The sequence below is a fragment of the Vicia villosa genome, unplaced genomic scaffold (genome assembly GCF_029867415.1).
Source record: "Vicia villosa cultivar HV-30 ecotype Madison, WI unplaced genomic scaffold, Vvil1.0 ctg.003463F_1_1, whole genome shotgun sequence".
Taxonomy (NCBI): Eukaryota; Viridiplantae; Streptophyta; class Magnoliopsida; order Fabales; family Fabaceae; genus Vicia; species Vicia villosa.
Window position 1 is genome coordinate 169,615 of NW_026706211.1, and position 12,537 is coordinate 182,151.

Genomic DNA, 12,537 nt, shown 5'->3' on the forward strand with positions numbered 1-12,537 from the left:
AGAGTCTACCTCAGTTGTCGTATACAATTGCATTACATTGATCATTCACATATCATACATAAAAAAATTCAATATCATGCATCAAAACAAAATTCATACTCATTCACATTCTTTCGAGATTTCGTTGTTATCGACGTCTTACCTTGTGGTCTAAGACTAACTTATTTGACACCTACCAAAGCAGATGTATATCCGGCTTACCATCTTTCCATCCAATGCCCTTCTTGGACGTGATGCTTCTTCCTTTCATCCAAAGCCGGAAATTGGATATCATATTCTTTTGTTACCATCCAAAGCCAGTAATTGGATGTCTAGATCTCTTGCGGCTTTCCAAAAGCCAGTAATTGGATGTCATGAACTTTTCCTCCATCCAAAGCCAGTAATTGGATTTTGTTGTTTCTATCCAAAGCAAGGAATTGGATCTCATAATCTTTTCTTCCATCCAAAGCGAGTAATTGGATGTCGTAATTTTGTTGTCATCTAAAGCTAGTAATTGGATATCACAATCTTTTGTCGTCGTCCAAAGCCAGTAATTGGATGTCAAAATATTGTCTTTCATCCAAAGCCATTAATTGGGTGTCATAAACTTTTCCTTCATCCAAAGCCAGTAACTGGATGCCATAATCATTGTTTTCCATCCCAAGCCAATAATAGGATGTCATAATATGTTGTTTGTCATCCCAAGCCAGTATCAGATGTCATAATCTGTTGTTTGCCATCCCAAGCCAGTATCAGATGTCATAATCTATTGTTTGCCATCCCAAGCCAGTATCGGATGTCATAATCTGTTGTTGCCATCCAAAGCCAGTAATCGGATGTCATAATATGTTGTCGCCATCCAAAGCCAGTGATTGGATGTCATCATTTTTGCCATCCCAATCCAGTATCGGATGTCATAATATGTTGTTTGCCATCCAAAGCTAGTGATTGGATGTCATGTTATTTTGTCGCCATCCAAAGCTAGTGATTGGATGTCATGTTATTTTGTTGTCGTCCAAAGCCAGTGATTGGATGTCATGTTATTTTGTTGTCGTCCAAAGCCAATCATTGGATGTTGCAGTCCCCAGTGTTTTTCAACTCATTCAATGTCACTCTTAGACGCTCCTATTATCTTTTTATCCAGAGTTTTATCTCTCTTTTCCATGTCTCTCCAGCATTAGTTTGTCTCTTGTGGTGCCTTATTCTCCACAGAGATTCGAGTATGTTTCATACCATATTGCATTCAAAATAACAAAAGAAGTTCATGCATTGCACTCCATTTGCATAGGAAGGACAAAATTTGGGTCTTTCTGTATTTAATTAACTTTCGCCATTGATACCATGAAGACCAAAGTCTTTCACGTTATCTGGCTCGAGATAATTAAATAGGGGCATCTGTCGCACCCCAATTTATGTCCTATGCATTTTTGTCTATTTGGATGCGTCACATTTTATCATGTTCATACTTCAATTCGAAAAAATCACAAAAAAGATAATAAAATTGCAAGGCTTTGTGTGTTTGGGCCCAAGTTGTTTTTTTATAAGTCCACTTACTTGTTTTTACACTAAATAATACAAAAAAATATAGAATTTTATAATTTTCTTTTCTTTAAATGTTACTTTTTTTTTACATATAATACAATTAAAAAAAAGAGGTATTTGTTTTGTCTTTTTTGCATATCTCCCTGCTACTTGCGATGCTGCATCACTATCCAAACCTGCTATTTCCATAATCAATCCAAAAACCTGCATCCTTTGCTGCTACCTCTTGCTGTCCAAAGCCTGCACTCTGCTCCACCACTTCTGTCCAAAAATTACACTAAATTGGCAACACAAAGTTTGCATAACAAAAGGCATTGAATCCCCTCAATTCCTCTATAAAATCAGAACAGAAACTCAGTTAAAAGAGGAGGAAACCCATCGGAAAAAACCCTAGAGACAGCCACAAAAAAATCTAAGAGAATCCCTCTCAAAACTCTACCAAAGAACCAACAACAACTCAGAAATACACTCAATCTCACCCTAACCTCTTCATCAACTCAGAACCGAACCTTAAATACACTCACCATACCTTCATCCCTCAAATTTTCAACCAAAAATCTCGCTGCCTTACATCACACAACACCCCTCACCAATCTCAACACCCAAATCTCCCTCTTTGCTCAAAACTTAACACTCTCAATCCTCATTCAACCAAAACCCACACGCACCACAACCTGAAACGCACATATCTCAACCTCACAGAATCACGTACAAACAACTTTCAACATTCACCATACTCAAATCACATCAAACAACACAACTCACGACGACAGACCTCAGAGTCCAGGAGGATAAGAAAAGAGGAACAAAGAAGCATACCTGGAGAGGTCAAAGCCACAGTTGAAGCCGTAGTTGGGTTTTAGTTGGGGCCAGGGTTTACGCTTTAGTGATTGTATTTGGCTTGTTGTGCTGCGACGAGAGAGGAAGCTGAGGGTGGAGAGAGGCGCGATCGAGAGAGAAAGAGAGTTTCGTTATTGTTGTCTGTTCATGAAGCATAGAAGAGAAACGACTGAGAAAAATCGAGTGAGAACAGAGAGGAGAGAAGTTTTCTGTTTGATCGTGAGAGTCGCTGAGAAAATTTCTTAGGGTTCTCTAACCCGTTTTTGGGTTTGAAGTGAACGAGATGGGTCATGAGCCGACCCAGTTTCGGCCTAGCCCTATAAAAATGATAAGTAGTTCTCTTTTTTTTTTTGGGTTTAATATACTTCACCCCCTGCCAATATAGCGAGAATCGGTTTGCCCCCCTTGAATGATTTTTTTTACATAACACCCCTTATAAAACCCAAATCATGGATTTACCACACCTTGTTACTACACGAGCTGACTGGGCACTGTACCAATGGACACGCTGGCGCTGACTGGACTTCTGTTCTTACTTTTGAAATGAAAAGCGTATGATTACCCCCCCAAATCCTACATTTCCAGCTTAGGGTTTTTTTGGCAAAATTAGAAACGAGAAGTAGAAGACGGAAACAATGGCTGAAGACGGCGGCGCAACGGTGGATTCGCCTGAGGTAAGTACTCATCTGTTGTTCTTCACCGGTCCTCAGTGTTTTATGTTGTCTTATAACCCGTTTTTGTATGCAGTTGAATGTAAGGTTTGACTGTTTGTTCCACCACGGAGGAGAATTCATGAAGCCTCACGACGGTGAGATGATTTACAGAGGCGGGGTTACGACGCTTATCACCGGTGTACACATTGAAAGGTGGTCTCAGACTCACATTCAAAAGGTGGTAAGTGGGTGGGGATATGAAGCTGGGTCGTTTAGGTTATGGACGAAAATCCCTGAAATAGATCCTAATTTTTTCCAGATTAAAACTGATTCTGATGCTTATGATTTAGCTGCGTTTGCTTGTTCAATGAGAGTAGATGGTAAATTGTTTGTTGAACACGATGCAGATATACACAGTAGTAAACCTAGGTGTGTGAATGAAAGTTTAGAGTTAGAGGTAAGTGATGAAGAGATCTTAGAAGGGATGAATGATAGTGAGGATGAGAGGGCCACGGCTCTTGATGATGGCTTTGGATTGGTTGATGTTACTTTACCAGTTAGTGAGGGCCCTCTTGTAGCTAGTTTGTTGACTTATCCTAGTAAGGGTAAAGGTAAAGGTGAGAGTGAAAATAAAGGTGAGGATGATGAATATATATAAGTGAGGATTTACTAAGTTCTGACCCTGATGCCTCAGAGGATGAAAAAGAGCATAGGTTTGAAAAGTTTAAGAAGGAGGAGCTTAACAAGGATTACAAATTTAAATGGGGTATGGAGTTTAATACCCTAAATGATTTTAGAGAGGCCATCCGTGAGTGGACGGTTTTAAATGGAAGGGAAATTACTTTTGTTAAAAATGAGAGTTATAGAGTGAGGGTTGAGTGCAAGGCCAAATGTGGTTTTTTAATGCTTTGCTCTAAAGTGGGCCATAAGCACAGTTATGCCATAAAGACTATAAAAGATACCCACACATGTGCTAGGGTTTTGGAAAACAAAAGTGCAAGTTCTAAGTGGGTGGCTAAGGCTGTGGTCAAAAAGATGAGAACATCTGACAAGGTAAGGATTTGTGACATAATCCAAGATATGAGACAAAATTATTCTGTTGGTATAACTGTTTGTAGGGCATGGAAAGCAAAGCTGATTGCCAAAAAAATCATTGAAGGAGATGCAGACAAGGAGTATGCAAATCTGTGGAGGCATGCATCTGAGTTGCATAGGGTCAATCCTGGAAACACTGTGAAGATAAACATAGAGAGGCCATTACCTACCATCCCACCAAGGTTTGGCTCTTTTTACTTCTGTTTTGATGGATGTAAAAAAGGATTTACAAATGGTTGTAGACCCTTCATTGGGGTAGATGGTTGTCATTTTAAGACAAAGTATGGAGGTCAACTACTGATTGCTGTTGGAAGAGATCCTAATGATCAATACTTCCCTTTGGCCTTTGGGGTGGTGGAAACAGAAACCAAAGAGTCATGGAGGTGGTTTATACAACTGTTGATGGAAGACATTGGGCAGGACAAAAGAATTGTGTTCATCTCAGATCAGCAAAAGGTAGATTTCATTTTATCCATCATTCTGTTTATTTCTATTTCAATCCTTACTTCTAATGATTGTCTCTTAATATGTTTCGGGGACTGGTTGCAGTTTTTGAAGAGTTGTTTGAAAGAATTGAACATAGATTATGTTTGAGACACTTGTATGCGAATTTTAAGAAGAAGTTTGGTGGAGGAGCATTGATAAGAGACTTGATGATGGGAGCAGCCAAGGCAACCTACCAACAAGCATGGACATTGAAGATGAATGAGTTGAAGGTTGTAGATCCAAAGGCTTGGGCATGGCTCATGGCAGTTCCTACAAAGTCTTGGTGTAAGCATGCATTTTCATTCTATCCTAAGTGTGATGTGCTTATGAATAACATAGCTGAATCATTCAATGCCACTATTTTGAATGCTAGAGATAAACCTATATTGACCATGTGTGAATGGATTAGAAAATATCTGATGAGTAGGTGTAGTAATTCTACTTTGAAACTAGACAAATGGCCACACAAAGTGATGCCTATTCCTAGGAAAAGATTGGACAATGAGGTAGCTATGAGTGGTCACTGGTTGCCTACATGGGCTATGGAAGAGAAATTTCAGGTCACACATGCTTATAACAGGCAAGAGTTCATAGTTGACATTGCTAAAAAGAATTGCACATGTAATTTTTGGGATCTGGTAGGTATTCCATGTAGACATGCTGTTGCTGCATTAGGGTTTAGACAACAGAACCCAGAGGAATTTGTTCATGAGTATTACACTAGAGACAGGTATGCCATGTGCTATGGATTTGCTATTAGTCCAATTAATGGCATTGACATGTGGCCTGAGGTAGAAAGTGAGGAACTTTTACCTCCTAAATACAAAAAGGGGCCTGGAAGGCCTAGGAAGCTAAGGATAAGGGAAAGTGGAGAAGAGGGTGCAAGAAGAAGGTTACCTGGTGTATCTTACAGATGCACCAAGTGTGACAAGGTGGGCCACAATGTTAAGACATGCAAAAGCAAGAGGCAAAATCAGAGTGCAATGAAAAGAAAGGTAATTTATATACTGCAATTGTTTTTGAATGTGGTATAGTTTATTTATTTGGTTATAATATATCTGGTTTTTTAAATGCAGAAGAAAATGAGACCAAATGCTAATGAAGAAGGTACTAGCAATGTTGAAAGCCAGTCTGCTCCAATCAATGAAGGAGGGCAACATAATGCTGGAAGCCAGTCTGCTACAATCAATGAAGACAATGAAGATACCAAGATTGATTCATTGTTTGGGGATGTAACTGATGACATGATAAGCAGCATTCCAGACTTCCAATCTCAGGCATCAACAAGCAACAATTACAAGGGAAAGGGAAAGGGAAAGATGATTGACAAGTAGCATTCCAGACTTCCAATCTCAGCCTCATATTAACACTTGTCTGAATTGCATTCTTCTTCTTCAACTTCTCAATTTTGTTGGCTGCGGTCTCTAACTTCACTGCTAGTATATCACAGCTTTTACAATCTGGTAGTTTCATCCTATGCACATTGATATGGTCTCTGATTTCATCATCCCACAAGAACAATTCACAGCTATTTATAGTCTGCAAAACACAAACACAATGAATAATTGTTCAGTAAAGACCTTTCTAGATAACATGAAACAATTTTCCAGATACCTTTCAAAATGATATTGAACAATTTTCCAGAAAATAAATAAGCATACTTACCCCAGCATTGCGGCATTTCCAGAACTTGCGATTGCGATTTTGAACCGTGTTGGCCACCCATAACTTCATTGGTCTGTCACAGCCACATCTGGGTAAATCTGGATTTTGAAACTAATTAACACTGCTACACGAGTTGCCTTGCGCCATGGGTGAGTGAAGAAAACGAATATGGGATTAATGAAGATGGAGAAGGCGCGATGAGGGAGAAGGGTAGCGATGATGGACGCGAAGCAAGAGCAGGAAAGGGGGAAGTTATGAACGACGATGGAAAGGGGGAAGATGAACCCTAATTTTATGGTAGTGGATACAGTCAGCGCCAGCGTGTCCATTGGTACAGTGCCCAGTCAGCTCGTGTAGTAACAAGGTGTGGTAAATCCATGATTTGGGTTTTATAAGGGGTGTTATGTAAAAAAAATCATTCAAGGGGGGCAAACCGATTCTCGCTATATTGGCAGGGGGTGAAGTATATTAAACCCTTTTTTTTTAAAGTTAGATTTCTTTTCATATAAAATAATAAAAAATGTTTATTGTTTATATTATTTACTAGATTTATTAAATATAAACCAAAAAATATCTTCTTTAAAAGTATGTTTAGGATTTATCAAAAATATTTCAAAAATGATATAAAACAGCTTTTTAAAATTGAATTTTGAGTTTTAATGGGTGAAGAAGGGTTTGTACGTACTTGTACAAGTTGTTCTTAAGCGTTTAGGCGATGGCCGTTAAGCCATTGTTTGGATGCTTAGACTCCATTAAAACATGATTTAGTTCACCCTTTTTTTTTATAAAAACGCTTTCTTTTAATATTCAAATCGATTTTAGTCTATAATGGATAATGAAGAAGGGTTTGTACGTACTTGTACAAGTTGTTCTTTAAGCGTTTAGGCAATGGCCGTTAAGCCATTGTTCGAATGTTTGGACTCCCGTTAAAGACTTCTCAAACTCGATTTAGCTTAACCTTTTTACTAAAACGTTTATCTTTTAATAACCGAATCGAGTTTGGTTCTTAATGGATGAAGAAGGGTTTGTACGTACTTGTACAAGTTGTTCTAAAACATTTAGGCGATGGCCGTTAAGCCATTGTTTGAGTGCATGGACTCCGTTAAAGACTTCATAAAACTCGATTTAGTTCACCTTTTTAACAAAATGCTTTCTTTTAACTTTCAAATCAAATTTAGTATATAATGGATAATGAAGAAGGGTTTGTACGTACTTGTACAAGTTTTTCTTTAAGCGTTTAGGCGATGGCCGTTAAGCCATTGTTTGAGTGCGTGGACTCCGTTAAAGACTTCATAAAACTTGATTTAGCGATTGCTCTTTCAAGTATTTTAGGCGATGGCCGTTAAGCCTTTGTTTAAATGCTTGAATTCCATTAAAGATCTTTTAAACTCAATTCATCTCTTTTTTTACAAAACAATTGCGATTCACTAAATCACATCTTTTTCCTCGCCCAAGTGCGAATCCTTTTCATCACCTAAGAGGGGGTTGTACGTAATTGTGCAATTTTCTCTTTCAAGCATTTAGGCGATGGCCGTTAAGCCTTTGTTTGAATGCTTGTATTCTCTTAATAAACAAATTCATTCACACCTTTTATCACCTTGACCTTTTCATTTTAAAACTTTTTTCATAAATAAGACACTTAGTCAAATTCAAATGTTATACTTCCACATATGAATATTGATTTTTTCTCCACTCGAATGCGATGATAGCCAAAATCTTGTCTTACTCCTGATTTAGTTATCCATTCTTGTAGTGATGCAAACAATCTCTTATCCATGTGCGCATAGTATTGTTTGAATGCGATCGAGTACTTCTCGCTAAAATCAACCAACAAACTTTCGTGGTTCTTTACCCTGAACTACGATTGCTCTGACTTTCCCATTGCACTAGGGAATATGTAGGCACAAGATAAAAATGTCTTGTTGTCATACCCCAAAATTTGCCCATCCTATTTCTCTTAATTCAAACTCATATTAAAGTTCAAGGCTCAAAGACACCTCCTCCTAAACAATGGTTCAAGGAATTAGGGTTTTGACTTCTCTGAGAAAACGAATGATCAAGGATTGATCATGGTTCATCAAGAAAAGATCAGAAATCAACAAATTCAAAAGTTTCTAAATTAGGGTTTTCATAGGAGAAAGTCAACTGAACTTTGACCAGCCATAACTCCTACATGGAAGATCAGAAATTTCCCATCTAAAGCTCATTTTGAAGGAAATTGAATTCTCTACAACTATGTCTCTCACAAACCAAGTCCAAAAATGCTTCATTTGAGAGATATGACTCAAAACATTATAGGTCCTTTTGAAAATCAACCAAAAGTCATCTTTTTCAAAAGAGCATACAAGGAGCATGGAAAACTATTTTGACATGAGACCAAAGACATTGGTTAGAGGACTCTTCAAGGTTTCTAAAAAATCCAATAACTTTAAAAAAATGTTGAAATGTGAGGAAATGGCAAGGTGCACAAGTTCACCTATTTTCAAAGGCATGTATGAAGAGAAAAAGTCCAAAACTCCAAATATTTCCAAATGGGCCTATAATATTTTTATCAAATCATTATTCTAAGCCCATGCACGCCCCAAAACAAGATCCTTTTTATTTTTATTGTTTTATTATTTAATTTATGTTTTTTTTATCATTTTAAATAATAAATTAATCATATAAAATAGTAAAATTAATAAGAGATCTTATTTGCTTTGATTTCAATCAAATATAATCACCTAAGTATCCAATATTGAGTGCCAATTTCGTGTAAATTGAGATGGGAAAGATTGAGAGGAGATTGAATCAAAATTGGCTTATTTTAGAAACTTTCAAAAATCAAATTTTCCAAAACTTCAATCAAAGATTTAAAGAGATCTTCTCCACAATTGTTAACCTAATTGGAGCTATTATATATAGTGAAGATTTCCAGATGTAAAGGACACGAATTTTTATGCCTCAAGAACCCTAGTGCCATCCAAAAAATTCAAGAATAAACAAGTTTCAATTTTAATGATTGAGAGCCATTCAACCAGTTCTAAGCACTGCTACACACTCCCTGAGGATCACTGAAGGTGCTTGGACGATTGCACAACACCAACAACCCCAGAACTATCTCCAATGAGCCAAAGTTTGTTGAAAATTTTCTTGATTCGGGTTGCATGATTCATAGCATATAAACATGTTTTGGATGTGTATTATGGTTTGTTATGATACATAGAACGTTTATGAATGGTTTATGGGATGAATGCATGACTATACCGAGATATGCCATTGTTAGGATTTAGGTTTTCATTTTAGGGTTTCTTGATACAGGTACTCTTAAGTCAAATTAAGACCATAGTTGGATTTGTGAGGCCCAGACGAACTCAATGGTGGCCTCGCAAAAAAAATTTGTGGTCGTTTGCTTGTGTTCGTAAACTGCAAGGCTATGGATACAGAAGCGTCCGTTGGTAAAGGCCTGAACCAGAGCTAATACGAAGGTTGGGGGAAGAAGATGACTGCGTGTCATCATTATGTTGGTCCAGAAACGCGCGCAAGTGGGTTTTCAAATCTGGCCATCCAGCGCGTTAAGACGTACGTCCATCGCATGCTCCCTCACCCTCTCAGCCACTGGATGCAACTTCAGATCAATCCAATGCTCCAAGAAGCGCAGACGCACCATACTCCTTGCACGCATGCCACACAGGATCATAAGCTAAGAATTTTCCAATTTTTTTTTATTTTTAATTACACAACTTGGTTTATTTTATTTTATTTTGTTTATATATTATTTATTGTTTTTTTTTTATTTCAAGATTCTTTCAAAAATAAAAAATTATTCTAAAATTTCTTTTTTCACAAAAAAAAAAAACATAAAAAATAAATAAAAAGATTTATTTAATTTATTTATTAAATAATTTTATTTTGTTTAAAGGTTCTAAATTCATTTAAATTGTTTAGTTATTTAATTAATTATAAATGTTTTTATTAATAGATAAAAAATACATATTAGGGTTAGGTGATTAAATCGAAATCTTATTTTTTCCGATTTAATTAATTAGGTTAAAAATAATGATTAATTTGGTTTTTATTTATTCTATTAATCATAAGTTCACATGTGCCCTAATCAGGGTTTACGAGGATCCTTCCTACACTGAAAATTTTTCCTCTTTCTTTGTGCAGTTTTTTCAGGGTTACCATCAGGTTTCTTTCGACTACGCGCCACGCCAATCAAGAAGCTAAGTCCTGATTTCTTCATTGATTTAAATATTTATTTTTTTCTTATAAAATATACATTAGGGGTTGCCTTCGTCTTTTAATGAACTCCTCCTACACTTACCCTCTTTTTTCCATGCCTTTATTAATTTTCAGGGTTAACCAACCGATCAAAGCTCGAATGTTCGGTAACCCTAAAATTCATTCTATTTTTAATCTCTTCTTTTAATTACTACTTGTGTCAAACTATTTGCTCTGTTGGGATTTTATTCTATTGCTTTTTCTCCCCTTCCCCATGGCTTATTATGTAACTGCTCCTGGTTGTATTGTGTGGCCTTGAAGGCACTTAACACTGTCATATGTTATTATTGCATGGTTAGTAATTTAGGGCGTGAAAACTCGAATTGAACTTAGAATAACTAATTATAAGATAATTACTCGAATCGAATCACCTGATTGTGCACCCACACACCTTTTATGGTAACCTCTCTTGTTGCCTGTTGCCTTTTGTTTTTAGTGCAGAATAGTCAAGTCCCTCGAATACGAGGACGCCTCAGCAATGTTGCCCTCAGTTCATTCAGAGCATACGTCCCAATGATGCTGCCTTCGATTCGCTTATATGATCTCGTCCCTCGAAGTTGCCTACGAAATGCTGAGGTGTCCTTTAGTTGCCTAATAATGATGACTATTTTGATCCTTCCCTTAGACTACCTGCCCTCTCTATGGCAGGGACAGTCTTATGGCAAACGATAATTGCGACGACCCTTCAACCTCCAAATAAAAGGACTTCCTACCCTCTTATGGTATGGATAGCCCTGAAAGGCTAAAAGAACCTTTTTACAATGTCAAGGTAATTTGCCCTTAATTGCTTGCTCTGGTTTGAATTCTTTTTCTACCATTTTCTTAAAAAACTTCAAAAAAGGCTACACTCAAGTCCTTATGTTCTTATTCTACATTTCTAAACTTTTGAAAACAAAAAGAGCAAAGAAATTAAGAGCCCATGGAAAACCATGGATGCAAAAGGTGCCTTACACCTTCCCTTTGTATAAATTACCCCCCGAACTCAGTTTCTTTTAAAAGATTTTTTCTGTTATTTTAGCCTTTCATTAATTTGGATAAAATAAAAGTCGGTGGCGACTCTTGCTTACCGTACATTTCGATAAAGTCAGTTCACCGTATTACAGAACTGGCGACTCTGCTGGGGAGATTTCGGATAAAAGAGGGGTTACCTTAAAAGCATAGGATTCACTTAAATGTTTTTAATTGTTTGATTTGTTTGCTTAATTTTTAAAGGCTGATTTAGGTATTTTGCTGTGTGAAAGATCCTACACCCGGATCTAGTGTACCTTAGGTTTGTAGCCATAGACCAAGGAGGTTGTACGACATGTATCGTTATGGTTTAACTGGTGGCCACCGTTAGTGCGACGCTTTGGTTTGTCCGATGGCCCTTGAATCTGATCGAGATGGCACTAATTCGCCTTTAGAACCTTAGTTGAACTTGACTTTGACTTATAAGAAGTAGCGAGATGGCTGGCTTTGGATTCCTGACTGAAGCTGGTTGATACTCGATGCTACACTCATTGAGATTGGACTCTAGGGATGCTTTTGGCTGGCCGATTGAGCGCTATGTTGAGACAATGCCCGCGAGAAAGATCAGGGTATGAGCACCATAGAACTCGATTACTCTTTAGGACAGGTTGAACCAACTAAACGCAAGGAAGGAGGGTATACACCTATAGACTTCATGCAAGCTTGACCTTAAGGCAATTGTGTGACTTGTTTATGTTTATTATCTACTTGGCATCATGACATCATGGCATATCATATCCACTAACGATTTCAAGGACCAAGAAATTTATCTTTGTACTGTTTTATAGGACATGGCTTTTGTCACTTGGGATTATGTACGACTCAACTTCGTGGGGATACCTTATGAGCTTAAGGAGCTTGTCTTAAATGTTCCTGAAGATTCTAAGTTTGCTGAAAGACATGGTTATCTACTCCGAGTGGTCACCTCTCAATTTGAAGAAGATATGATGAGAGTCCTATGCCAATTCTTTGATTCTGAACATCATTGTTTCACGTTCCCAGATTA

The 12,537-nt window shown here is 37.4% G+C and overlaps 1 protein-coding gene across 1 annotated transcript; it reads left to right on the forward strand.

Moving 5' to 3' along the window:
- The first annotated feature begins 2,996 nt into the window (after positions 1-2,996).
- On the forward strand, positions 2,997-5,929 carry LOC131641032 (uncharacterized). The gene is made up of 5 exons (XM_058911357.1): positions 2,997-3,035; positions 3,109-3,625; positions 3,709-4,565; positions 4,727-5,590; positions 5,672-5,929. The coding sequence occupies exons 1-5, from the start codon at positions 2,997-2,999 to the stop codon at positions 5,927-5,929; spliced, it is 2,535 nt and encodes an 844-aa protein (XP_058767340.1).
- Positions 5,930-12,537: the final 6,608 nt, after the last annotated feature.

What these genes read in the sequence shown, in the direction of transcription:
- LOC131641032 (XM_058911357.1), top strand. Translation starts at nt 2,997, where the DNA reads ATGGCTGAAGACGGCGGCGCAACGGTGGATTCGCCTGAG. An exon ending in CAACGGTGGATTCGCCTGAG is followed by an intron (nt 3,036 to 3,108) that starts GTAAGTACTCAT and finishes TTTTGTATGCAG; the next exon opens with TTGAATGTAAGGTTTGACTG. An exon ending in TTATCCTAGTAAGGGTAAAG is followed by an intron (nt 3,626 to 3,708) that starts GTAAAGGTGAGA and finishes CTGATGCCTCAG; the next exon opens with AGGATGAAAAAGAGCATAGG.